This window comes from Chelonia mydas, chromosome 23, assembly GCF_015237465.2.
Source record: "Chelonia mydas isolate rCheMyd1 chromosome 23, rCheMyd1.pri.v2, whole genome shotgun sequence".
Lineage (NCBI taxonomy): Eukaryota > Metazoa > Chordata > Testudines > Cheloniidae > Chelonia > Chelonia mydas.
This window is the reverse complement of record NC_051263.2, coordinates 17,150,560-17,177,955: the sequence shown is the minus strand read 5'-3', so window position 1 is coordinate 17,177,955 and position 27,396 is coordinate 17,150,560. Positions and strand designations below refer to the sequence as shown.

General features: G+C 64.8%; 2 protein-coding genes across 2 annotated transcripts in view; one reads left to right on the top strand and one right to left on the bottom strand.

Moving 5' to 3' along the window:
* Positions 1-1,716: 1,716 nt before the first annotated feature.
* On the top strand, positions 1,717-27,121 carry BRSK1 (BR serine/threonine kinase 1; the record flags this gene model as incomplete). Its single annotated transcript, XM_037888211.2, has 13 exons — positions 1,717-2,096; positions 6,816-6,910; positions 7,131-7,216; positions 9,208-9,348; positions 10,093-10,209; positions 10,521-10,554; positions 11,376-11,444; positions 22,210-22,356; positions 22,965-22,996; positions 23,338-23,502; positions 24,617-24,714; positions 26,477-26,627; positions 26,989-27,121. Coding segments are annotated over exons 1-13 (1,377 nt in total), but the record flags the coding sequence as incomplete, so codon positions are not given.
* Positions 27,122-27,278: 157 nt separating this feature from the next.
* TMEM150B (transmembrane protein 150B) overlaps positions 27,279-27,396 on the bottom strand; it is a 5,450-nt gene continuing 5,332 nt past the window's right edge. Inside the window, exon 7 of the mRNA XM_037888210.2 lies at positions 27,279-27,298. Coding sequence (XP_037744138.1) covers positions 27,279-27,298 — 20 coding nt within the window. The remainder of the gene's footprint in view (positions 27,299-27,396) is intronic.

Here is a 27,396-nt window from a genome sequence, read left to right as displayed (position 1 = left end):
GCCTGTCTCTCACACGCACAGTTCCACACACAATCATACCGTCACACAATACCACGATAATCACCGACACCATTACACACACCACAATCACACCGTCACAGCCACGAGCCTACAACTACACAGCCAAACAATCCCAGCCACAGTTACTCACACCACACTCACAGCCACGATCACACAGTTACAGTCAGTCACAGACACAATTACACTCCTGCCAATAACGGCCGCAATCACACAATTACCCAGCCATACGATCACATTCAATTACACACACAACCATCACACAGTTACAGTTACACAATCACAGACACACTTAGACACACAACAGTCAGTCGTAGCCACGATCACACAATCACCCAGGCATATAATCACAGATCCAATTACACACACAACAGTCACACTTACCCAGCCATGCAATCACACTCAATTACACATACAACCATCACACAAAGAACCGGAGGACTTGTGGCACCTTAGAGACTAACCAGTTTATTTGAGCATGAGCTTTCGTGAGCTACAGCTCACTTCATCAGATGCATACTGTGGAAAGTGTAGAAGATCTTATTATATACACAAAAAAGCATGAAAAAATACCTCCTCCCACCCCACTCTCCTGCTGGTAATAGCTTATCTTATGCTTTTTGTGTGTATATAATAAGATCTTCTACACTTTCCACAGTATGCATCCGATGAAGTGAGCTGTAGCTCACGAAAGCTTATGCTCAGATAAATTGGTTAGTCTCTAAGGTGCCACAAGTCCTCCTTTTCTTTTTGCGAATACAGACTGACACGGCTGTTACTCTGAAACCAACCATCACACAGTTACAGTTATACAATCACAGACACAATTAGACACACAACAGTCAGTCGTAGCCACAATCACACAATCACCCAGCCATATAATCACAGATCCAATTACACACACAACAGTCACACTTACCCAGCCATTTAATCACTCACAGAGTTACAGTCATACGATCACAGAAACAATTACACATGCTGCAATCACACCTGCCATCACACAATTACCCAGCCATGCAATCACACTCAATTACACAACAATCACACAATCACAGCCGCAATCACAGTTACCCAGCCATATAATCACAGACCCAATTACACACACCACAATCCCCACAATCACACAAAATGACAGTCACACAATCACAGCCAAACAATCACTTACACAGTTACCCAGCCATACAATCACAGGCACAATGACACCACCACAATTGCACAATGACAGTCACACAATCACAGCCGCAGTCTCACAATCACAGCCATACAATCACAGCCCCAATTACACACACCACAAGCGCACAATTATGCAGCCAATCACAGCCACGGTTGCACACCCAGCAATCACACAATGACAGTCACACAATCACAGCCACGTTCACACAATCACAGCCACACGATCACAAATACAATTACACACACCACAATCGCAACCCACGATCACACAGTTACCCTGCCAGACACCCAGACCCTGAGTCCCCCCCCTCCCGGTCACCAAGGCACGACACCCGCCCAGCGACAGCCCCCCCCCCCCGCCTGCGCCCCCTATCACACCCCCCTTCCCTCCCCCCGATCCCCCTCTGTGCCCCCCCGCGCGGCGGGCCGGGTTCACCCCGCCGGCGACTGTCACCCGGTGCCCGGATGCTGATGCGGGGGGGGGGGGAGAGGGGGAGGAGGCAGCTGGGGGGGGGAGCCAGGGACGAGCATCCTCCAGCACCCGTCGCAGCATCCCTGGCTGGAGGGGGGGGGGAAGGGCCCCCTCTATCATGCTGGTACCCGGGCGGTGAGCTTCCCTCCCAGCCCAGCCCCCCCCCCCCCCGGCCCCGGTCCCTCCACCCCTCCCCCCGGCCCCCCCAAATCCGCCGGCATGCGGGGCTGAGGGGCTGGGGCCTCCGTCTATTGTTCCTGCCCAGGGAGGGGAATCGAGGCGGGGTGGGGGGGGGAGGTGGCAGACAAAGGGGGCCCGGCCGTCATGTCCGGCGGCAAGGAGCCTGGGGGGCACCCCCCGGGCCCGGCCCCCCAGCACGCCCAGTACGTGGGGCCCTACCGGCTGGAGAAGACCCTGGGCAAAGGCCAGACGGGTGAGTCTGCGGCACCGGCCCCCCCCCACACTCCCCCTCTGCGGTCCCAGGGGCAGATCCCCTGCCCTAATACCAGGGGGTGGGCCCCAATACACCGCCCTTCCCCCCCCATTCCCTGAGGTAGATCCCCTGCCCTGATACCGGGGGGATGGGCCCCAATACCTTGTTCTCCCCTCCCCCCATTGCCTGGGATAAATCCCCTGCCCTGATACCAAGGGGGTGGGCCCCAATACACTGCCCTTCCCCTCCCCCATTCCCTGGGGTAGATCCCCCGCCCTGATACCGGGGGGATGGGCCCCAATACACTGTCCTCCCGCCCCCCCATTCCCTGGGGTAGATCCCTCACCCTGATACCAGGGGGATGGGCCCCAATACACCGCCCTTCCCCTTCCCCATTCCCTGGGGTAGATCCCCCGCCCTGATACCGGGGGGGGGCAATATAGAGTCCTTCTGCCCCCCATTAGCTGGGGTAAGTCCCCCGCCCTGAAACTGGGGGGGGGGATGGACTCTACAAGATATTTCATCCCTACCCCCCCCCCACACACACAGACACTTCCCAGCTTAGATCATCTGCCCAGATGCAAGGGTGATGGGCTCAGCGTAAAGGCCCCCAGTAGAATTCCTTCCCACCCCCCACCCCCCCGCTGGACCAGGCCAGAGTGTGGTCAGAGGGACACAGGAGGAGTGTGGGCAGTGGGAGGGGGTTTAATATCCCCCCAGGGATGGAGCTGGGCGAGTTGGGGGTCAGTGATGCCAGGAGCTTAGGGTAAGGAGGTTGATAGACTTATGGGGTCTGGGGTGAGGTAAGTGGAGTTGTGGGGTCATGGAATGGGGGGTCCCTGGTGTGATGGATCTGGGGGGTCAGTGCAGCCATGGGATCTGGGGTGGGGGGTCCCTGGTGCGATGGGGTTGGGGGGTCATTGCAGCCATGGGATCTGGGGTGGGGGGTCCCTGGTGCGATGGGGTTGGGGGGTCATTGCAGCCATGGGATCTGGGGTGGGGGCTGTACCTTTCCTGGGTAGGACTGAGAAGTGGGAGGGGGGGTGCTGGGAGTCAGTTTTCCAGGAGCTCTGTGCATGGCGAGGGTGGAGGGACGGGGAGCAACCCCAGGAGTGACGGGGGGGGGGATCCCTGCCTGGCAGGGGTGCATGTGTGTCTCTGTTTCACCTCTGTCCCGGGGGGGCTGGTCAGTTTCACACCTGGGCCTTGGGGTGGGATGGGGGAGTGGGGCTGGACGGACAGACTCTGGATCTGGACCCACTGCAGCCAGCACAGGGGGCTTGAGGGAAAATCTCTAGGCAGAGGGCAGGTGTTTGTGTGTGTGTGTGGGGGGGGGGTTTCTGCTGCAGGGAGTGTGGGGCGGGGGAGGTGCCCAGCCCAGATGTCCATTAGGTTCCTAGCCAGCAGCCTGGAAAACCCACCGTCCACCCCATCCCCTTGTGCTGGGGGTGGGGGGTTAGAAATACCAGAGGTCACTCGGATATGGGGCAACCCCCCCCCCCCCCGCTCCCTCATGCCCTTGTCTCTGTGTGTGCGGGGGCGGGGGGTTATATTTGTACATTGAGAGGTTGTGGGTTGTGGGGGGGGGGTGGAATGGAGCAATTTGCTGCAGTGCCGGGCTGTGGGAACCGCGTGGACGTCTGGCGCGGGGGGGGGGGCGGGGATTCGAGGAAATCCCGCTGGAGGGGGAGGGAAATTGCTGCAAATCTCCAGGCCTTGCTTGGCTCACACCCGGCGGTTCGGGGGAAACAGGGGAGGCGGCGATGTATATTGGGGGGGGGGGGCAGAGCTGACGGTGGATCTAATGTGTGTGGGGGGGTGGATTTTGGGCTGAGGTTGGAGGCGAGCCGGTTTAATGCAGTGATTGTATGGAGGGGGGGATTCAGCCTGTGAGATAGAAACCCCCACCCCCAGCCAGCCCCCAGGGCTGGGGAGCTGGAGGGGTTAAACTTGCAGGAAGGATGGAGACCTGCTGGAGAGGGGGGTTCCCATCTTGGCCCCCTAAGTGGGGGGGAGCTCTGTCTCTCTGCCCCCCACAAACTGGGATACCCCCCCACTCCCATGCAACACGCCGTGGGAATTCATGCCGGGGAGTTGGGTTTGTGTAGGGCCTACAGAAATGTTTTTTGTTTACTCCGGGGGTGGAGCAGAAGGAGGCAGCGCAGGGAGGGCAGGGCCATGGGCCCGGAGCTGGGAAGACTAGAGCTGTAATCCCAGTTCTGCCTATGGGGCTGAGTCGCTCTCTGACTCAGTTTCCCCTTCTAGCAAACAGGGGTGGTAGCACCTGCCCAGGGGAGCGAGCGCGAGGGGGGATGGGATGGGCTGAAGGGAGTGGGCTCAGGAATCTGCTGGTGACTCTGTGGGTGTCCCTGGGTGAGTCCCTGAATTGCTCTCTGCCTCAGTTTCCCCAATCCTCCCTCTGTCTAGTTAGATTGTGCGTTCTTAGGGGTGGAGGCCGCCCCTTGCTGTGCGTCCGTGCACTGCCGGGGGCCGCGCCCATTTGGCTGGAGGGAAGTTGGGGAAGACGGAGGGAGACAGGAGGCGAGGGGCGAACTCTGGGAGCAACACCATGCTGAGACCCTCAGACCCACGGGCAGGGCCAGGTGGGTCCCCTGGCCAGACAGATGCGCAGACCCGTGGCGCAGGCTCACCTGGGATGGGGCTTGTGCAGAGGATGAGGGTTCGCCTGGGGTCCCAGCCTGGGGGGGGGAGCTTCTCCTCCCCCCCCGCCCCATCCCGACATCTTCCCATTGGGCACCAAAGACTTGTGAATCCCAGGACGCCCGGACGGGCACCGCTGCTAGCCCAGCGAGAGGGGGTCCCCAGGGCTCTGTGCTCCAGTCCCTCGGGGAGTTTGGCCTCCGGACTCAGGGGAGCGTCCGGTTACAGCCTTCGAACCCAGCCCCTGCTGTCACTGGCCGCCCCCCGTCCCCCCCGTCCACTTCAGCCCCTGTAGGTTGCTTAGGGAGGTTTCTGTGTCCCCCCTGCCGTCCTGGAGTCAATCCCTGGCCGAACCGGAGCAGATCTTTTGGAGACACTCGGTGGAAAAGTGGCCCCCGTGCTGGAGGATGCGCCCCTCGCCCGGGGAAGCCGGTCCCTCCTTCACCCCGCGCCCTGGTAAAAACGTGCCCCTCGCTGCCGTTGTGGGGGCAGCGGGAGGCCCGGCTGAGAAAGGGAACAGTGGGGAGGTCGCAGCCCGAGACACCTGGGCAGCGTTTGGATCAGAACCCGAGGACGCTCGAAAACGAGCCCGGCCCCCATTCGCTGGATTCAAAACTGGCGAACGGATGGGTCTGAAAATGCGCCGGCGAACGGGGCAGCGCCTGAGCTCCCCGGGTGGCACTGGGGCCGAAGGGCTAACAGGACCCTGGGGCGCATCAACCGGGGATCCCCGAGTGGGAGCAGAGGTGGTTTGGCCTCTGGCTCTGGCCCGGGGGCGAATCCTGCGCCCAGTGCTGGGGCCTGCAGCGTGAGGAGGTTGTGGCGAAACGGCAGAGGCCGGAGAAGAGCGAGGGGGACGAGTGAAGGGTTAGAAAACCTGCCGGAGGGCGAGACACACCAGGAGCTCCAGCTCTGGTGCTGAGCGCGGAGACAGCTCGGGAGGGGACTCGATCCCCGGCTCTAGGGCCCGACGTGGGGAACGAATATTTCCTCCCGGGCTCCTCAAGCGGGCAGAGGACGGTCGAACCTGACCCCCTGGCTGGACATCGGAGCGAGACAGACCCAGCCAGGAAAGGGGGCCGCCCGCTTTTAACCCAGAGGGGAATTAACCCTTGGACTGGCTTGCCAAGGGCTGGGGGGGATTCTCGGGCGCTGGCCGCTTTGAAATCCAGCTTGGCTGTGTCTCTGAGGGATCTGCTCTGGGAATGATACCAGGGTGGCTCTCCGCTGTTCAGGATTATCCCGGCTGGCCTTGGAAAGGGCAGATTTGTCCTTTTGCCGGTCGAGTTTCCAGCCATTTCTCCGGCCAAAAGGGGAGATGCCGGCCAGAGGACACGGTAGCCAGGAGAGGTGCGCTGAGAGATGGGCCGGCCGAAAGTGGCCACCCTCCCCTACGTAGCAAAACGTCTGTTCAGGAGGGCTGCCAGAAATCCACGTGGGTTGGGGGGAACACGGAGGCGGCAGGGATGGGGCGGGGACACACACACACACACACACTGAGCTGTTCGGATGATCCAGGGGATCGCCCCGATTCTGGGTGTCGGGGATTCTCTGGGACCCTCTGCCCCCTGGATCCCAAAGGGCCCCGGTCACGGACCTAGGGAAGGACAATGGCTCCCTCTTGGTTGTGACTGTTGGAGCGTTTGGGGCCAGGGGAGGCGGGTGACGGGCAATGCCAGGGAGGGGTGGATTGGATCGAGGCACAGTGGGTGGAAGGAGCCAGACAAACAGACAGAGTTGGGGGGTGTTAACCCCCCCACCCCCCCCAGTCCCTGGTCAGTTTCATTTTTCATCTCTGGTCAGTTTCACTTAAAAAGCCAGGCCAGCTCTCCCTTGACACCACTGCCCAGGTGTGAGGGCCCCATCTCGATTGGGGGGGGGCGTAGGTGCAGCACCCGGCGCAACAGGGACATCAGCGGGGGGCACGTAGGGGTTCACTGGGGTGCTGCACTGCAGGGAGGAGGGTCAGTAGGGGGCGCTGTGCTGCAGGGGGGTTTTGTGGGGGTGCTCGGCAGGGCCAGTGGGGGGTGCCGCGCTGACCCCTCTCCCCACCCACAGGGCTGGTGAAGCTGGGCGTTCACTGCATCACGGGGCAGAAAGTGGCCATCAAGATCGTGAACCGGGAGAAGCTGTCGGAGTCGGTGCTGATGAAGGTGAGTGGCTGGGGGTGATGGGGGGGGGGGGAAGCTGTGCAGGCCCCTCCCCTTCCCAGATCCAAAGTCCCCCTTGATCCCCCCTCAGCCCCCCTGGGAGTAGGGGGGAGCGTGGCTGAGTTTGGAACCCAGGCTTGGGCCCCCTGGCCCCCGGCCCCCATTCCTCTGCCCCGCCCCGATTCCCTTCCCCATCCCCCCCTCTCTCTGTCGCCCCCTGCAGGTGGAGCGGGAAATCGCCATCCTGAAGCTGATCGAGCACCCGCATGTGCTGAAACTGCACGACGTCTACGAGAATAAGAAATATTTGTAGGTATTTATAGACGCTCCCTGCGCGGGTCCCCCCCATCCCCCTCCCGAGCCAGCCAGTCCCCGCCCTGGGGCCGGGTGGGAGCCGGCGCCCCCTAGAGGGGAAAGGCCCCGTGCCCCATTCCCTGCCAGCTGAGGTCTCCCAGCCCAGCCCACAGACAGCCTGACACTGCTTAACTTTGGCGGGGGGGCGGGGGGGGACATGGGCTGTCTCCTACCCTGGGGAGGTCCTGTGATCTGTCTTAAAACTGGGCCATTCTTGATTGGCTGAGGACATTGCCAGCTGGCCAATCGGAGCCCTCCAATCTGGGCTGTCATTTCGAAGGGCTTCAATTGGCCGGGGAGATGGTGAGCCAGCCAATCGGAGCCTTTGAATCTGTGCTTTCGCATCTAAAGGCAACTGCTCTGGAATGCGGGGGCGGGGCTGATGTTCTAGAGCACTGCTCTGGAACGGGGGGGGCGCGTTGGTCGATGTTCTAGATCGGCATGGTCTCGGGGCGCCACGCCCTGGAGCAGCGCCCCAAACGGTGACTCTGCGTGCTAGGTCGGCCCTCTGGAATTGGCCGCACTGGCTTGTCTAGCTGGCGGTTCTGGAGGGAGGCCGTCCTGTACACGAAGCTCTGGAGTTTGACTCTAGAATAAGGGCCTCTGTCCCCGCTTTGCTATTCTAGAGCATCGCTCTGCAGTGGGTGTGTTGGCTTTTCTAGGTGGCCGTTCGGTAATAAGCCGGTCCTTCGCTTGTGGATCAAGGTCGTGGACCTAGAATCGGGACAGGGCATTGCTTCGCTGTTCTAGAGCAGCGCTGAGCAACGGGTGTGTTCGGCATTCTGGAGGGCGACTCTGCACTGATGCTTTTCCGGAGTGGGGTGGTCTAGATTCCTGGCCCTAGAGTTGCTGTGATGGTCTAGATCTTGGTCCTAGAGCTGGGGCAGGCTTGTTGCTTTGATGTTCAGTTTGGAGAGGGTGCGTTTGTCCAGGGGACGGGTGGGGTGACCCGGCGTTCCTGGAGGCGACGCTCTGGATTGCGTGTCTAGAACCCGCTGGGCGTTGATGGTCCCGACTGTGGCTCCAGAACGCAGCTGGGTCGGTTGTGCTAGACCCTCACACGGCCGTGGGCGTGTTTGCTTTTCCGGCAGGTTTGCTCTGTGATGACCCTCCCGCCCCGAACGCGATGTTCTAACGCGTGGGGATCTAGACCTGGGGCGGCCCGCTGGTTTGAGGCTCTCTAGCGTGGCTCTGGAATGGGCGTGTTTGCGTGCCCGGCGGATGGGTGGTGTCACGTCTGGAACAAGGCTCAGTCCGGGGGCGGGGGGGATTCTCCGACAGGGCTCCGTGAGTGAGACCCTGTGCAGAGCCGGCCGGGGGGCGGGGGCGGTGCCCTGATTCCCCCCGCTGGAGGGGCCAGGCCCTGCTCGGTGTGTGTCCCTCTGCTCCGTGTGTGGTTTGTGTTAGGGGCAGGGTGCGTTAGATGCCAGGCAGTGACAGCTGGCTCCCCCCACCCCCACACATGCCCACACAAGGTGCCTTTGTCATCGCTGGGCTGTGATATAATGGGCTGATGTGACACATGGGGGTGAAACCTGGCACAGCCCCCCCCCCCCCCCCGCAGTGCTGCCCTGGGGCAATGGGGCCGGCCCTGCCTGCTGGGGGAGAGCGCCCCCTGCTGGGCCCCTGCCCCGCTCCCTGCAGCGCACGGTGGGGTCACTGTCCCAGCCCGACCTGGCTAAGCCAGGCTGGCGGGGGTTGGGGGGGGCAGTGGTGTCAAGGGAGAGCTCTGATTGGTTGTGACCTTTCCTCCTCCCCCCATTCCCTCCTCCCCACTTAACCCCCCACCCCTCCTTCTGCCCCTTCCCTGGCATTATCTCACTTCTCTGCCCCTAATCCGCCTCCCCCTGAGTCCCTCAACCCCCTCCCCGGCCCTGACTCCACCCCCGATCCCCTTCCCCATAACCCCCCTCTCCCCATTTGCCTCCCCCCCATGCCCCCGCCAGGTACCTGGTGCTGGAGCACGTCTCGGGCGGGGAGCTGTTCGACTACCTGGTGAAGAAGGGGCGCCTCACCCCCAAAGAGGCTCGCAAGTTCTTCCGGCAGATCGTCTCCGCCCTGGACTTCTGCCACAGCTACTCCATCTGGTGAGCCCCCCCAGCACCCCCCCCGGCCCCCCCCAGCAACCCACCACAGCCCCCCCTGGCCCCCACCTCCCCCCGTTCTCTCCCACTCCAGCTCAGGCAGTGCTCCCCTCGCTGGGAACAGTAGTATGTCTTTTATCCTCTCGTTTTTCCCCACATCACACGCAGCCTGCGAGTGACAGGTCTGAGCTGAGCCCCCCACCCCCACCCCCACCCCCCGGATTGATTTGGAGTCACTCTTGTTTGAACTGAGGACAGGACTGGGTCTGCTCTCAGCCCCCTGGGTCAATCCGGAGTCACCCCGACTGCAGTGGGGGCAGGGCCAAGTTCTGATCTCCACGCCATGGGGTCAATCTGAAATCACTTCTGTTTGCACTGGGGGCAGGGCCGGTTCTGATCTCTAACTCCTGGACTCAATTTGGAGTCACTCCTGGTTGCATTGGGGATAGGTTTCTGATCTCAGCTCCCCAAGGGTCAATTCGGAGTCACTCCTGTTTGCACTGGGGGCAGGGCCGGCTCTGATCTCAGCCCCCCAGGGTCAATCTGGAGTCACTCCCATTTGTACTGGGGAAAGGGTTATCATCTCAGCTGCGTAGAGTCAATCTGGAGTCACTCCTGTTTGCACTGGGGTTAGGTTTCTGATCGCAGCTCCCCAGGGGTCAAGCCGGAGTCAGTCCTGTTTGCACTGGGGGCAGGGCCAGTTCTTAACCCTTTGGGGTCTCTAACCCTCCCACTGCCCCACTGCAGCCACCGTGACCTCAAGCCGGAGAACCTGCTGCTGGACGAGAAGAACAACATCCGCATTGCGGACTTCGGGATGGCGTCCCTGCAGGTCGGGGCCAGCCTGCTGGAGACCAGCTGTGGGTGAGCCCCATGGGGCAGGGGGCCGGGGGGCTGGCGGGGCGGGGTGGGGGGGGCTGAGATCCGCAGGGGCCTCGGGGGACTGGCCAGCGGGGAGAAGGGGCTGCTGGGGGTGCTGTCTGCCTCGGTGCCCCTCCTCCCCGCCCTGGCTGGGGGTGGGGCTGGGCGTCCATGGGGAGGTGTGGGGCGGGGGGGGCGGGGCCTGTGTGACTCAGCCGCCCCCCTCGGGCTGAGCCTCCTTTTCACTCCGTCTCTCCCTCTGTCTGTCTGTCTGTCTCTCTCTCTCTTTGCTCCCCCTATTGCTGGCCCCCCAGCTCTCCCCACTATGCATGTCCCGAGGTGATCAAGGTAAGTCACGGAGTCCCGCCCCCTCCCTGCCCCTCATGCCAGCCCCATGGCCCATCAATCCCCATATCCCGCCCCCTCCCTGCCCTACACGCCAGCCCCACAGCCCATCGACCCTAGTATCCTGCCCCCTCCCTGACCCATGGCCCATCGACCCCCATATTCCGCCCCCTCCCTGACCCACACACCAGCCCCATGGCCCATCGATCCCCTATCCTGCCCCCTCCCTGTCCCACATGCCAGCCCCACAGCCCACCGACCCTGGTTTCCTGCCCCTTCTCTGCCCCATGGCCCATTGACCACCATATCCTGCTCCCTCCCTGCCCCCCAGCTCAGCCCCATGGCCCATTGACCCCCTATGTCCTGCCCCTCCCTGCCTCACAGCCCATTGACCCCCCATATCCCGCCCCTCCCTGCCCCCCAGCTCAGCCCCATGACCCATGCAACCTGGTATCTAGGTGGCTGCGGATGGGTGGGGTGGACAGACGGACGTGGGGTCTCCAGACACTATTGAAGGCGGCCGGGCGCTGAGTGCGGCCGGGGAATTGGAGGCGCGGGGTGAGGGAATGGGGGGGCTTTCCCTCATTGGGGGCGGGGCTGGGGGCGGGGCTTTTCCTCGGGGAAGGGGCCAGGCTGTGGGCCCCTCCCCCTCATCCTGGGGGGCCTGTGGTCCCACTTGTTCAGGGGTTCGGTCCCCAGGGAGGGGCAGGGTGGGGGTGGGGGAGACTGTGCCCTGGGGAGGAGGGGTCTACCTCGGGGGAGGGCCTGGGGGTGTCCCCTGGGGAGCCCCCTCCCGGTCCCAACCCTGTGTCTGTGCCACGCAGGGTGAGAAATATGACGGGCGACGGGCCGACATGTGGAGCTGCGGGGTCATTCTCTTCGCCCTGCTGGTGGTGAGTACCCTGAACCCCCCTACTCCTGGACCCCAGACACCCTGCACCCCATCCCCCGTGCCCTGCTCCCCCTGGACCCCCGGTCTCCCCTCCCCCTGGACCCCCGTTCCCCTGCGCTCCGGACCCCCTGCGCCTCATCCCCTGGTACCCTGTGCCCTGCTCCCCCTGTGCCCCTGAACCCCCTGCCCTCTGTACCCTCGGACTCCCCTCCTGCTGTACCCCCGAACCCCCCTCCCCCTATACCCCTGGACTTCCCTCCCCCTGTACCCCTGTAGCCTGCTCCCGCTGCACCCCTGGACTCCCTGGACCCTGTCCCCCTGCGCCCCTGTAACTCCTGTCCCCCCACTCCCCTGTGCCCCAGACCCCCTGTACCCCTGTGCCCCACTCCCCCTGCACCCCTGTACTCCTGTCCCCCTGAACTTCAGACTCTCTGCGCCCCATCCCCCCGTACCCCTGTATCCTGCTCCCCCTACGCCCCCGAAACCCTGTGACGGAGCAGGGTGTGGGGCGGATTGACCTGGGGATGTTGCGGGGGAGTTTCACTGGGACTGTCGGCATGGGGGATGGGATACTGGGGGTGACTTCACCGGAGGGACGATACTGGAGCAAGTGACCTGAGCCCAGGATGGGGATGGGGCCAAGTGACACCTTCTGCCGGGAAGCTGGACAAAGTCTGGAGGAGGAGCCGGGGGGAGGCTGGGGGAGTTGGCTGGAGGGGGTTTGAGTTTGGGAGTGGACTGGGGAAACGGAGGGAGCCCCAGGGCTGGGGTCTAAGCTCCCTGCCCCCAGATGGACCTGACTGAGGAGGTCCTGTTGTCTGTACCTACAAGCTGTGTTTGGGGCTGCGTTCCTGTCGTCCAATAAACCTTCCGTTTTACTGGCGGCTGAGAGTCACGGTGAATCGCAGGAAGTGGGGGGTGCAGGGCTCTGACTCCCCCACACTCCGTGACAACTGGTGGCAGCGGTGGGATGTACTGCACCCCGTGGACGGTGCTTCCTGCAGTAAGTGACTGAGGAGCAGTGGAACGAAGGGGTATTGACGAGGACCAGGTGTGCTGAAGGCTCAGAGAGGAGCAGCTTCGGGGGGCGGAGGAGCTACCCTGAACCCCTGGGAGTTTGTGACCAGCGAGAAGGACTGTTGCAGTAACGGGGTCTCCCTGGGGGCTGCGGTGAGCAGGCTCAGGGGCGGAGGAGTCTGCAGCTTGACCCTGGGAGAGAGGTGGTGACCTGGAGAAGGGCTGGCACAGTAGGGGCTGCTCCTGGAAACCATGGGGAGCTGAGAGCACACAGGCCTGCGAGTGGCTAGCGGGAAGCTGTATCATAAGCGCCTTAAGAGCGACCTGGTGGAGCTGGGCAAGGCAGAGGGGGCTGCGCATTGGAAGGCTCACCAAAGAACAGCTCATTGCCCAGCTGGAGGAGGAGGGTCGCTCAGAGGAGCCAGTCCCTGTCTCTGAGGGAAGCAGCCCGGCAGATGCAGGGTGGGCACCAGTGTCTGTCCCAGCCGGGTGTGGTCAGACAGCTGCCGAGGGCATCCCGGGAACCCTCCCACCTATGCCTAGGGGAAGGGCTGGGAGGAGCCCAGTGAATACTGAGGGCACCGTGACCCCCACAGCCAGCAGGGGATGCTCCCGGCGGAGCTCCCCATCGCTGCAGCTGAGGCGGCTGGAATGGGAGAGGGAGATGAAAATGAAAGAGCTGGAGTTGAGGCGATGAAAATGAAAGAGCTGGAGTTGAGGCAGCGGGAACTAAAGGAGGAGTGGGAAGAACAAGAGAAGCAGAGACAGCGTGAGCTGGAGTTGGCCGGGCTGAGGAGCAGTGAGCCCCCGGCTGCGGTGAGTGCGGGGGGACCCAGGACTGCCTGGAGATTTGATAAGTGCGTCCTGGCCCAGCGTAAGAAGGGGGAGGACATAGATGACTTCCTGAACGCCTCTGAGAAGGCCTGCGAGCTGCACAGGGTTGACCCTGCCAACAGGCTCCAGTTTCTCACCCCCTTACTGGACCCCAAAGCCGTGGGGCTGTACGGCCAAATGAAAGGGGCGGAGGCAGGGGACTATGAACTGTTCAAAAAAGCCCTTCTCCGCGAGTTTGGGCTGACTCCCAAGATGTACCGGAAAAGGTTCTGGAGCCAGCATAAAAGGTCACATACCTAGAACTGGCCCTCCGGATGCGGGGATACACCCACAAATGGGCAGATGGGACCCAAACTAAGGAGGACCTGCTCAACCTAATTGTACTGGAGCAAGTGTATGAACAGCGCCCAGCCGACCTGAGGCTGCGGTTGGGGGACAAAACGCCAGAGAACCCGCGACTCGCAGGGCGGCTGGCCGACAAGTTCATGAACAGCTGGGCAGGGGATGGCAGGGAGGAGTCCCAAAGGAACAGGCCCGCCATGATGCAGAGAGAGAGTCACCCTGGGACCTCCCAAAGGGAGAACATGGAGCACCCCCTCCCAAGGGCAACATCCGGCGTCAGGACCAACCAACCAGCTTGAGGGGACCAACGGGACCTGAGCTGCTATCACTGTGGCCAGAGAGGCCACGTACGGACCCACTGCCCTGGGCTCAGGGACAGACTGAGCAGACCAAACCCCCACAGGGTTAACTGGGGAGGGACCCAGCTGGACAAGGGGCAGGCTTCCCAGGCAAGGACGGCTGGCAGCTTACCAACTGCTCAGGAGGGAGGAGTTTCCCAGGCCAGCTCCTCTCGGGGGCTGGATGCTCCAGACTTAAGGTTCTCCGTTTACAGGGGGGGCGCGGGGCTGTCCCTCCGGAGCGAGTGCCTTGTTCCCCTGGAGGTGGATGGGAGGAAGGTCAATGGATACTGGGATACGGGCGCTGAGGTGACTCTGGCCCGGTCCGAGGTGGTTGCCCCAGATTGGGTGGTGCCCAACACCTACCTGACCCTGACAGGGGTGGGCGGGACCCCATTCAAGGTGCCGGTGGTGAGGGTACATCTGGGGCGCCAAGGAGGGCCCCAAGGACTTGGGGGTGCACCATCATTTGCCCACCGAGGTGTTGATGGGGGGGGGACCTAGAGGAATGGCCAGGCAACCTCCAAAATGCCCTGGTTGTGACCCGTAGCCAGAGCCGGCGAGGGGCACTGCGCCCCGACCTTGGGGAGGGTACCACACCGGAGGTGCAGGACCCTACCCTGGTGGGGATGGAGCGCCGAGGGGCACGGCTCAGAGAGGCTGTGGCCTCAGACCCGGCAAGTGAGGGGGAACCGGTCCCTATCCCTTCCCCAGCCGCTGAGTTCCAGGCCGAGTTGCAGAAAGATCCCTCCTTGCGGAAGCTCAGGGCCCTGGCCGACCTCAGTGTGGGACGGACCATGAGGAGAGGCTGCCAGGAGAGGTTCCCGTGGGAGAAGGGGTTCCTGTACCGAGAATGGGCTCCCCCAGGGGAAGGGGAGTCCTGTGGGATCAGGAGGCAGCTGGGGGTCCCCCGGAAGTATCGCCGCAAGCTACTGTCCCTGGCCCATGACATCCCCCTCGCAGGGCACCAGGGAATCCGGCGCACCCGGCAGAGGTTGCTACAGAACTTTTACTGGCCCGGGGTCTTTACCACGGTCCAGCAGTATTGCCGATCATGTGACCCCTGTCAGAGGGTGGGGAAGGCCCGGGGCAAGGGGAAAGCGGCTTTGAGACCTTTGCCCATCCTAGAGGAGCCTTTCTAGAAGGTGGCCATGGACATCGTGGGGCCTCTCAGCAAGACGACCCAGTCGGGGAAGAAATACATTCTGGTGGTGGTAGATTTCGCCACCCGCTACCCCGAGGCAGTGCCCTTAGCTTCCATTGAAGCGGACACTGTGGCGGATGCGCTCCTGACCATTTTCAGCCCAGTGGGGTTCCCCAGGGAAGTCTTGACAGACCAAGGCTCCAACTTCATGTCGGCCCTGCTCCGGTGCTTGTGGGAGAAATGTGGGGTCCGGCACGACTGGGCCTCAGCGTATCACCCCCAGTCCAATGGGCTGGTGGAGAGGTTTAACGGGACGCTAAAGATGATGCTGAAAACCTTTATGAACCAGCACCCGCAGGATTGGGACAAGTACTTACCTCACCTGCTGTTCGCGTACAGGGAGGTGCCCCAGGAGTCTACCGGATTTTCGCCTTTCGAACTGTTATATGGAAGGAGGGTGAGGGGCCCCCTGGACCTGATGAGAGACGAGTGGGAGGGGAAGGCCACTCCCGATGGAGAGTCAGTGGTGGAGTATGTCCTGACCTTCCGAGAGAGGCTGGCTGAGCTCATGGGCCTGGCCAGGGAGAATCTGGCCAGAGCCCAGAGGAAGCAGAAGGTCTGGTATGACCGCACGGCGCGGGCCCGTGCCTACACCACCGGGAATCAGGTGATGGTTCTCATCCCCGTGAGAAAGAACAAACTACAGGCCGCCTGGGAGGGCCCTTTCAAGGTTGTCAAGCAGCTCAATGAGGTAAACTATGTGGTGGAGCTGTCGAACCGGGCGCACCACCGCCGGGTGTACCATGTGAATATGATGAAGCCATATTATGCCGGGGGAATGTGGTGTTGGCCGTGTGTGGACATTGGGAGAAGCAGGGAGGCGACCCTTGAGTAGATCTATTCCCTGAGACAGCAACTGGCTCCCCCCTGGAAACAATTCCCCTCTCGGATCAGCTGACCCCTGCCCAGCTAGCTGAGGTCAGGGGGGTGCTGCATCCCTACCGACAGCTGTTTTCCAACCAGCCTGGACGCACTAATCTGACTGTCCACCGGGTGCAGACAGGGTCGCACCCGCCGATAAGATGCTCCCCTTTCTGAGTCACAGGGAAAACTGTTCAGGACCTGGAAAGAGAGGTCCGGGACATGCTGGCTTTGGGGGTGATCCAGCCATCGGCCAGCCCTTGGGCCTCGCCGGTGGTGCTGGTCCCCAAAAAGGACGGGTCGGTCCGGTTCTGTGTGGACTATCGGAAGCTCAATGCCATCCCTGTATCTGATGCCTACCCCACGCCCAGGCCTGATGAGCTCCCAGACAAGCTGGGAGGAGCTCGGTACCTCACCACCATGGACCTTACAAAGGGCTCCTGGCAAGTGCCTCTGGGTGCAGATGCCCGGCTGAAATCGGCCTTTATCACCTGTCACGGAGCGTGGGGGCGTCCAGGCCCTGCACCCCTCTTTCTGGGATTCACGGAGACTCTCAGCCAGCCAGTAAAACGGAAGGTTTATTGGACAACAGGAACACAGTCCAAAACAGAGATTGTGGGTACACCCAGGACCCCTCAGTCAAGTCCTTCTGGGGGAGCAGGGAGCTTAGACCCCAGCCCTGGGGTTCCCTGTGTTCCTCCACCCAGCCCCAAACTGAAACTAAACCCCCTCAGCAGGCTCTCTCCTCCAGCCTCTGTTCACATTCCCGGGCAGAGGTGTCACCCCCCCGCCCCCTCCTGGCTCAGGTGACAGACTCTCAGGTCTCCCGTCCCCAGGGCACATTCCCAGGTCAACGCTCCCCCCTCCCTGCTGCTTCACATCCTCACATCTCTCCCCCCTTCGAGACTGAACTGAGCGGGGTCACTGTGACCAGTGACCTGGGGAAGTTCGGGGCCCCCTCTCCGGGACAGCGCGTCCGCTATCAGGTTGGCACTTCCCTTCACATGGACCACGTCCATGTCGTAATCCTGCAGGAGCAGGCTCCATCTCAGGAGCTTGGCATTGGCTCCTTTCATCTGGTGCAGCCAGGTCGGGGGCAGCGGTCGGGGTAGACGGTGAAGTGTCGCCCGAAGGGATAGGGCTGCAGTTTCTGAAGGGCCCGCACCATGGCCAGGCACTCCTTCTCGATGGCCGCGGAGTTCTGCTCCCGGGGTAGCAACTTCTTGGTCAGGTACACGATGGGGTGTCTCTCCCCCTTTTCATCCTCCTGCATTAACACCACCCCCAGTCCCGTGTCTGAGGCATCGGTGAACACCACAAAGGGCTTGTCAAAGTCTGGGTTTGCCAGAACTGGGCCACTGACCAGAGCCTCCTTCAGCGCCCGGAAAGCCTCCTGGCACTGCTCGGTCCAGACCACCTCATCTGGCTTCCCCTTCTTGCACAGCTCAGTGATGGGGGTCGCTATGGCGCTAAAGTGGGGCACAAATCTTCGGTAGTATCCTGCCATCCCAATAAAGGCTTGGACCTGCTTTTTGGTGTGTGGAGCGGGCCAGTCTCTGATCACCTCCACCTTGGCCGGTTCCGGCTTTAGGCGGCCGCTCCCCACCCGATGGCTCAGGTAAGATACTTCAGCCATCCCCACCTTGCACTTCTCCGCTTTGACAGTCAGCCCAGCCCCCTGGAGTCGGTCCAGCACTTGTCTAACCTGGGACACGTGGTCCTCCCAGGTCTGGCTAAAGACACAGATGTCGTCAATATACGCCACGGCAAAACTCTCCATCCCCCTCAGGAGCTGGTCCACCAGGCGCTGGAAGGCGGCCGGCGCTCCCTTGAGGCCGAAAGGCAGGGTCAGGAACTCATAGAGCCCCAGAGGGGTGATAAAGGCCGATTTCAGCCGGGCATCTGCATCCAGCGGCACTTGCCAGTAGCCCTTTGTAAGGTCCATGGTGGTAACATACCGAGCTCCTCCCAGCTTGTCTAGGAGCTCGTCCGGCCTGGGCATGGGGTAGGCATCAGATACAGCGATGGCATTGAGCTTCCGATAGTCCACACAGAACCGGACCGACCCGTCCTTTTTGGGGACCAGCACCACCGGCGAGGCCCCAAGGCTGGCAGATGGCTGGATCACCCCCAAAGCCAGCATGTCCCGGACCTCTCTCTCCAGGTCCTGAGCAGTTTTCCCTGTGACTCGGAAGGGGGAGCATCTTATCGGCGGGTGTGACCCTGTCTGCACCCGGTGGACAGTCAGATTAGTGCGTCCAGGCTGGTTGGAAAACAGCTGTCGGTACGGATGCAGCACCCCCCTGACCTCAGCTTGCTGGGCAGGGGTGAGCTGATCCGAGAGGGGAATTGTTTCCAGGGGGGAACCAGCTCTGGTCCCAGGGAATAGATCTACTAAAGGGTCATCTCCCTGCTCCTCCCACTGTCCACACACGGCCAACACCACATTCCCCCTGGCATAATATGGCTTCATCATATTCACATGGTACACCCGGCGGTGGTGCGCCCGGTTCGACAGCTCCACCACATGGTTTACCTTGTTTAGCTGCTTGACGACCTTGAAAGGGCCCTCCCAGGCGGCCTGTATATCCTCCCCCTCCTTACGCTCGGACAGGAAGCACTTATCAAAGCTCCTTGCAGTCTTGGGTCCTCCCGCAGGCGGCTTCCCTCCGGGACAGGGATCGGGTCATCCAAGCGATCCCTCTCCTCCAACTGGGCAATCAGCTGTTCCTTGGTGGACCTCCCGATGCGCAGCCCCCTCTGCCTGCACAGCTCCACCAGGTCGCTCTTAAGGCGTTTAGCGGACATCTCCCTGCTGGCCACTCGCAGGCCGGGCAGCTTTCTACGGTCTCCAGGAAAAACCCCTCGTGTGCCAGTCCTTCTTGAGGTCACCACCTCTTTGCCAGGGTCGAGCTGCAGACTCCTCCGCCCCGGGACCGCTCGCTGCAATCCCCCGGGGGACCCTGTTACTGCAAAAGTCCTTCTCTCTGGTCACACACTCCCAGGGGTTAACCGCCCCCTGGAACCATCTCTCTCTGAATCTTCAGCACGCCTGGTCTCCGTCAATCCCCCTTCGTTTTACTGCTCCCCAGTCACTTACTGCAGGAAGTGCCGTTCACGGGGTGCAGTACATCCCACCGCTGCCACCAGTTGTCTCGGAGTGTGGGGGAGTCCAGGCCCTGCACCCCTCTTCCTGGGATTCACGGAGACTCTCAGCCAGCCAGTAAAACAGAAGGTTTATTGGACAACAGGAACACAGCCCAAACCAGAGCTTGTGGGTACAACCAGGACCCCTCAGTCAAGTCCTTCTGGGGGAGCAGGGAGCTTAGACCCCAGCCCTGGGATTCCCTGCGTTCCTCCACCCAGCCCCGAACTGAAACTCAACCCCCCCAGCAGGCTCCCTCCTGCAGCCTCTGTCCACATTCCCGGGCAGAGGTGTTACCTCCCCCGCCCCCTCCCGGCTCAGGTGACAGGCTCTCAGGTCTCCCGTCCCCAGGGCACATTCCCAGGTCAACACTCCCCCCTCCCTGCTGCGTCACATCCTCACATCACCCCCTGGGGCTCTATGAGTTCCTGGTTCGGCCTCAAGGGGACGCCGGCCACCTTCCAGCGCCCGGTGGACCAGCTCCTGAGGCGGGTGGAGGGTTTGGCCGGGGCGTGTACATTGCGGGCACCTGTGTCCTTAGCCAGACCCGGGAGCACCACGTGTCCCAGGTTAGACAAGTGCTGGACCGACTCCAGGGGGCTGGGCTGATCATCAAAGCAGAGAAGTGCAAGGTGGGGATGGCGGAAGTATCTTACCTGGGCCATCGGGTGGGGAGCGGCCGCTTAAAGCCGGAACCAGCCAAGGTGGTGGGGATCAGAGACTGGCCCGCTCTCCAGACCAAAAAGCAGGTCCAGGCTTTTGTTGGGATGGCGGGATACTGTCGAAGATTCCTGCCCCACTTTAGCACCAGAGCCGCCCCCATCGCTGAGCTATGCAAGAAGGGGAAGCCAGACAAGGTGGTCTGGACCGAGCAGTGCCAGGAGGCTTTCCGGGCGCTGAAGGAGGCTCTGGTCAGTGGCCCAGTCCTGGCAAACCCAGACTTTGACAAGCCCTTTGTGGTGTTCACCGACGCGGCAGACGTGGGGCTGGGGGCGGCGTTAAGGCAGGATGGTGGAAAGGGGGAGAGACACCCCATCGGGTACTTGATCAAGAAGGTGTTACCCCGGGAGCAGAACTCCGCAGCCATCGAGAAGGAGTGCCTGGCCATGGTGTGGGCCCTTAAGAAACTGCAGCCCTATCTCTTTGGGCAACACTTCGCCGTGTACCCCGACCGCTCCCCCCGACCGGGCTGCACCCGATGAAAGGAGCCAAGGCCAAGCCCCTGAGGTGGAGCCGGCTCCTGCAGGGTTAGGACAGGGACATGGTCCATTGACGGGAAGTGCCAACAGGATAGCGGACGCGCTGTCCCGGAGAGGGGGCCCCAAACTTCCCCAGGTCACGGGTCAGTGACCCCGCTCAGTTCAGTCTCGAGGGGGGGTGTGACGGAGCAGGGAGGGGGGCGGATTGACCTGGGGATGCTGCAAGGGGGTTTCACTGGGTCTGTCAGCATGGGGGATGGGACACCGGGGCGGGGGGCTTCACTGGAGGGACAGATACCTGAGCTGGGGGGGCAGGTGACACCTTCTGCCGGGAAGCTGGACAAAGGCTGGAGGAGGAGCCGGGGGAGTCGGCTGGAGGGGGTTTGAGTTTGGAGTGGTCTGGGGAAATGGAGGGAGCCCCAGGGCTGGGGTCCAAGCTCCCTGCCCCCCAGATGGACCTGACTGAGGGGTCCTGTTTGTACCTACAAGCTCTGTTTGGGGCCGTGTTCCTGTCGGTTAATAAACCTTCCGTTTTACTGGCCGGCTGAGAGTCGCGGGGAATCGCAGGAAGTGGGGGGTGCAGGGCTCTGACTCCCCCATACTCCATGAAACCCTGTGCCCCCGCTCCCCTGTGCCCCTGACTCCCTGCACCCCCATTCCCCCTGCACCCTGTACCCCTGCTCCCCTGCGCCGCATACCCCCAACCCCCTGCACCCTGATACCCCTGTCCTCCAGGATCCCCACTTCCCTGCACCCCAACCCCCTGTACCCCTGTGCCTCACTCCGCTGTACCCCCACTCCCCGCTCCCCCTGCACCCCGATCCCTCTGTGCCCCAATCCCTCTGCGCCTCATCTCCCGGATCCACGCTCCCCCTGCACCCTGATACCCCTGTCCTCCGGGATCCCCACTTCCCTGCACCCCAACCCCCTGTACCCCTGCGCCCCACTCCTCTGTACCCCCACTCCCCCTGAACCCCGATCCCTCTGTGCCCCAATCCCTCTGCGCCTCATCTCCCGGATCCACACTCCCCCTGCGCCCCTGTACCCCCTGTACCCCTGCGCCCCACTCCTCTGTACCCCCACTCCCCGCTCCCCCTGCACCCCGCTCCCTCTGTGCCCCAATCCCTCTGCGCCTCATCTCCCAGATCCACGCTCCCCCTGCGCCCTGATACCCCTGTCCTCTGGGATCCCCACTTCCCTGCACCCCAACCCTCTGTACCCCTGCGCCCCACTCCTCTGTACCCCCCCTCCCCGCTCCCCCTGCACCCCGATCCCTCTGTGCCCCAATCCCTCTGAGCCTCATCTGCTGGATCCACGCTCCCCCTGCGCCCCTGTACCCCCTGTACACCTGCTCCCCTGCACTCTGGACCCCCATCCGCCCATCCTCCTGTACCCCCATCCCCCTGCACCCCGCTCCCCCTGTGCCCCTATCCCCCCGTACCCCCACTATCCCTGCACCCCCATTCCCCTGCACCCCATTCCCTGGACCCCCATCCCCCTGTACCTCCAATCCCCTGGACCCCCCATCCCTGTTCCCCCTGGACCCCATCTCCCTGTACCCCAATCCCAGGCCCCTTTGCCCCATCACCCTGTACCCCCATCCCCGGATCCCCCTGTACCCCCTTCACCCAGACACCCCTGGATCCCCAGTACACCTGGACCTCCCTGTCCTCCCCATCCCTCTGAAGCCCCTGTATTCCTGGTCCCCCCTGGAGCCCCATCCCCAGGCCCTCCTGGACCCCCCAGTGTTGGGGGCTCCTGTCCCCCAGAGGGATCTTGGGGTCACCTCCACCTGCTGAGGGCGTCTCTCCCCCGCCGTCCTGCAGGGGGCGCTGCCCTTCGACGACGACAACCTGCGGCAGCTGCTGGAGAAGGTGAAGCGGGGGGTCTTCCACATGCCCCACTTCATCCCCCCCGACTGCCAGAGCCTCCTGCGTGGCATGATCGAGGTGGAGCCGGAGAAACGGCTCAGCGTGAGTCCGGCTGGGGGGCGCTGGCTGGGGGGAGCTGTGGGGGCACTGTGGGGGGCGCTGGCTGGGGGCGCAGGGGGCGCTGGCTGGGGGAGCTGTGGTGGCACTGTGGGGCACCGGCTGGGGGAGCTGGCTGGGGGAGCTGTGGGGTGTGGGGGGTGCTGGCTGGGGGAGCTGTGGTGGCACTGTGGGGCACCGGCTGGGGGAGCTGGCTGGGGGAGCTGTGGGGTGTGGGGGGTGCTGGCTGGGGGAGCTGTGGGGTGTGGGGGGCGCCTGCTGGGGGAGCTGTGGGGGCACTGTGGGGCGTGGGGGACCCTGGCTGGGGGCGCAGGGGGTGCTGGCTGGGGGAGCTATGGGGCGTGGGGGGCGCTGGCTGGGGGGAGCTGTGGGGGCACTATGGGGTGTGGGGGGCATTGGCTGGGGGGCGCAGAGGGCGCTGGCTGGGGGAGCTATGGGGCGTGGGGGGTGCTGGCTGGGGGAGCTGTGGGGGCACTGTGGGGTGTGGGGGGTGCTGGCTGGGGGAGCTGTGGGGTGTGGGGGGCACCGGCGGGGGGGAGCAGTGGGGGCTAGGCAGGACCAGCTAATTCGGCTGCTGTCTCCTCTCCCCGTAGCTGGAGCAGATCCAGAAGCATCCCTGGTTCCTGTGAGTATCACATGCAGCCGCCCCCTGCCCCACCCCTTGGGCCCATCACCCTGGTGTCCTGCCCCCTGGGCCCATCACCCTGGTGTCCCGCCCCCTACCCCGCCCCTGCGCCCATCACCCTGGTGTCCCGCCCCCTGGGCCCATCCACCCCGGTATCCTGGCCTCTCTGTTTAGAGCCTGGCTCCCCCCCAACACGCCAACAGTTGAATATTTCTTATGAGAACCCGGCTTAACCCCCCCATTGCCGGGATCCCCCCCATCCCTCCCCCCTGCCAGGATTCCCCCAGCCCCCCATCCCGCGCTCCCCCCGCCGGTAGCAGCAGTGGGGCTGTTCCCCGCAGGGGGGGGAAGAACGAGCCGGAGCCGGAGCAGCTGGTGCCGCGGAAGGTGTCGATCCGGCGCATCCAGTCGGTGAGCGAGCTGGACCCCGACGTGCTGGAGAGCATGTACTCGCTGGGCTGCTTCCGCGACAAGGGGCGACTCCAGCACGAGCTGCAGGCCGAGGGGTACGGGGGGCTGCAGGCCGAGGGGAATGGGGGGAGGGGCTGCAGAAAGAGGGGTACGGGGGGCTGCAGGCCGAGGGGTACGGGGGGAGGGGCTGCAGAAAGAGGGGTATGGGGGGCTGCAGGCCGAGGGGAACAGGGGGAGGGGCTGCAGAAAGAGGGGTACGGGGGGCTGCAGGCCGAGGGGAACAGGGGGAGGGGCTGCAGGCCAAGGGGAATGGGGGGAGGGGCTGCAGAAAGAGGGGTACGGGGGGCTGCAAGCCGAGGGGTATGGGGGGGCTGCAGGCCGAGGGGAACGGGGGGAGGGGCTGCAGAAAGAGGGGTATGGGGGGGCTGCAGGCCGAGGGGAATGGGGGGAGGGGCTGCAGGCTGAGGGGTACGGGGGGAGGAGCTGCAGGCCAAGGGGTACGGGGGGGCTGCAGGCCGAGGGGAATGGGGGGAGGGGCTGCAGAAAGAGGGGCATGGGGGGCTGCAAGTCGAGGGGTACGGGGGGGCTGCAGGCTGAGGGGAACGGGGGGAGGGGCTGCAGAAAGAGGGGCATGGGGGGCTGCAAGTCGAGGGGTACAGGGGGGCTGCAGGCCGAGGGGAACAGGGGGAGGGGCTGCAGGCCGAGGGGAATGGGGGGAGGGGCTGCAGAAAGAGGGGTACGGGGGGCTGCAGGCCGAGGGGTATGGGGGGGCTGCAGGCCGAGGGGAACGGGGGGAGGGGCTGCAGAAAGAGGGGCATGGGGGGCTGCAAGTCGAGGGGTACGGGGGGGCTGCAGGCTGAGGGGTACGGGGGGAGGAGCTGCAGAAAGACCGGTGCAGGGAGGGGCACGGCAGTGGTGGGGGACAGACAGGACATGGGGGGGACATGGGTGGAGAGGGAGATGCAGGGAGGGGGGGCAGGAGGCCGGAGGGGGTTGGGAGATGGGGTGGGGGGGTTGTGGCGGGGGGGGAAGGGAGAGCAGGGACAGGGGGGCTTCAGAGGGGAGCGGGGAGGAGGAAGGAGCGGAGCAGGGGCAGGGGAGGGGAGTTGTGGGAGGGGGTTAATGACAGGAAGGGGGTGGGGGTGGTTTCGCGGGTGGGGGTGGTTCCAGCCCCCCGCATGGCCCTGATCCCCCCTCCCGCCCCCCCAGGGAGAACCAGGAGAAGATGATCTATTACCTGCTGCTGGATCGCAAGGAGCGTTACCCCAGCTGTGAGGACGAGGACCTGCCGCCCCGCAACGACGCCGGTGAGACCCCCCCAGAGCCCCCTCCGCCCCCGCGCCGCTCCCCTCCAGAGCCAGCCGCAACCCCCGCGCCGCTCCCCCCCAGAGCCCCCTCCGCCCCCGCGCCGCTCCCCTCCAGAGCCAGCCGCAACCCCCGCGCCGCTCCCCCCCCAGAGCCCCCTCCGCCCCCGCGCCGCTCCCCTCCAGAGCCAGCCGCAACCCCCGCGCCGCTCCCCCCCAGAGCCCCCTCCGCCCCCGTGCCGCTCCCCCCCAGAGCCAGCCGCAACCCCCGTGCTGCTCCCCCCGAGCCCCCTCCGCCCCCGCGCCGCTCCCCTCCAGAGCCAGCCGCAACCCCCGCGCTGCTCCCCCCCAGAGCCCCCTCCGCCCCCCGCGCCGCTCCCCTCCAGAGCCAGCCGCAACCCCCGCGCTGCTCCCCCCCAGAGCCCCCTCCGCCCCCGTGCCGCTCCCCCCCAGAGCCAGCCACAACCCCCGCGCTGCTCCCCCCCGAGCCCCCTCCGCCCCCGCGCCGCTCCCCCCCAGAGCCAGCCGCAACCCCCGCGCCGCTCCCCCCCAGAGCCCCCTCCGCCCCCGCGCCGCTCCCCTCCAGAGCCAGCCGCAACCCCCGCGCCGCTCCCCCCCAGAGCCCCCTCCGCCCCCGTGCCGCTCCCCCCCAGAGCCAGCCGCAACCCCCGCGCTGCTCCCCCCGAGCCCCCTCCGCCCCCCGCGCCGCTCCCCTCCAGAGCCAGCCGCAACCCCCGCGCTGCTCCCCCCCAGAGCCCCCTCCGCCCCCGCGCCGCTCCCCTCCAGAGCCAGCCGCAACCCCCGCGCTGCTCCCCCCCAGAGCCCCCTCCGCCCCCGTGCCGCTCCCCCCCAGAGCCAGCCGCAACCCCCGCGCTGCTCCCCCCCGAGCCCCCTCCGCCCCCGCGCCGCTCCCCCCCAGAGCCAGCCGCAACCCCCGCGCTGCTCCCCCCCAGAGCCCCCTCCGCCCCCGCGCCGCTCCCCTCCAGAGCCAGCCGCAACCCCCGCGCTGCTCCCCCCCAGAGCCCCCTCCGCCCCCGTGCCGCTCCCCCCCAGAGCCAGCCGCAACCCCCGCGCTGCTCCCCCCCCGAGCCCCCTCCCCCCCCTGCGCCGCTCCCCCCCAGAGCCAGCCACAACCCCCGCGCTGCTCCCCCCCCCGAGCCCCCTCCGCCCCCGCGCCGCTCCCCCCCCGAGCCAGCCACAACCCCCGCGCTGCTCCCCCCCCGAGCCCCCTCCGCCCCCGCGCCGCTCCCCCCCCAGAGCCAGCCACAACCCCCGCGCTGCTCCCCCCGTGCCGCTCCCCCCCAGAGCCAGCCGCAACCCCCGTGCTGCTCCCCCCGAGCCCCCTCCGCCCCCGCGGCGCTCCCCCCCAGAGCCAGCCGCAACCCCCGCGCTGCTCCCCCCCCGAGCCCCCTCCGCCCCCGCGCCGCTCCCCCCCAGAACCAGCCGCAACCCCCGTGCTGCTCCCCCCCCAGAGCCCCCTCTGCTCCCACGCTGCTCCCCGCCAGAGCCCACCCCGGTGCCTACTCCCCCCGCGCCACTCCCCCCAGAGTCCACTCGGCCCCCCGTGCCGCTTCCCCCCAGAGCCAGCTGCATCCCCTGAACCAGCTCCCAGCGCTGCACCCCCCGAAACCATCCCCCCCGTGTCCCGGAGCCAGCCCCCGCCTCCCCCAGAGCCACCGCATCTCAGCCCCCGTCCACCCGGCCACTGCGCCCCCCGCAGGGTGGCTGCGTCCCGCACTCACCCCCCCCCCCGGTTCCCTGGCAGACCCCCCCCGGAAGCGGGTCGACTCGCCGATGCTGAACCGCCACGGGAAACGCCGGCCCGAGCGGAAGTCCATGGAGGTCCTGAGCGTCACCGATGGGGGCTCCCCGGTCCCGGCCCGACGGGCCATCGAGATGGCCCAGCACAGCCAGAGGTGAGGGGGGCTGGGGGGCACCGGGGGGGGGGGGGGGAACAGCTCCAGGGGCCCATTGCACAGCCTGGTGCTAGGGGGCGCTGCCCTCCCTCCCCTGCCCCCCAGCAGCGCCCCATCTCCCCAGCCAGGCACTAGGTGGCGCTGCAGCTGTGCCCCCCTCAGCGCACACCCCGCCAATTGCTCTGCAACCACCGTGCCGTGTGTCAGAGCCCCTGTACAGCTGAGGGGGATTCCCCGTCTGTGTCCCTGCGGCCCCCCCCGCGGCTCTGCCTGGCCTAGTCCCCATCCTGCCCCTGCGGGGGACAACCCTGGAGCTGGGCCCGTCTCTCTCCCTGACCCCCAACCTGTGCCCCTCACCCAGGTCTCGCTCCGTCAGCGGTGCCTCCACGGGCCTGTCCTCCAGCCCCCTGAGCAGCCCCAGGGTGAGTGTCTGGCGGGCCCCCGGCCGGGGGAGGGGGCGGAGCTGCCCCATGGGGTGGGGCTGGGGCTGCTATGGGGGCAGGGCCGGGGGTGGATCAATGGGGCAGGGACAGGGCGGGGGTCGCTGCGGGGACGGGGGCTGAGGGGGCAGGAAGGGGGGCACGGTCCAGGGGGACTCTTGGTGGGGGGGGGGGTCACAGACCCTGCAGCCTCATTCCACCTCATTTGGCCTCAGTGCAGAAAGGCAAAATCTGGGGGAAAGTGGGGACAGAGAGACACCCGCCGGGGGGCAGGGCAGCTGGCGGGGGGCGGGGGCGAGGGCTGGAGGGAGGAGGGATGGGGGATGGGG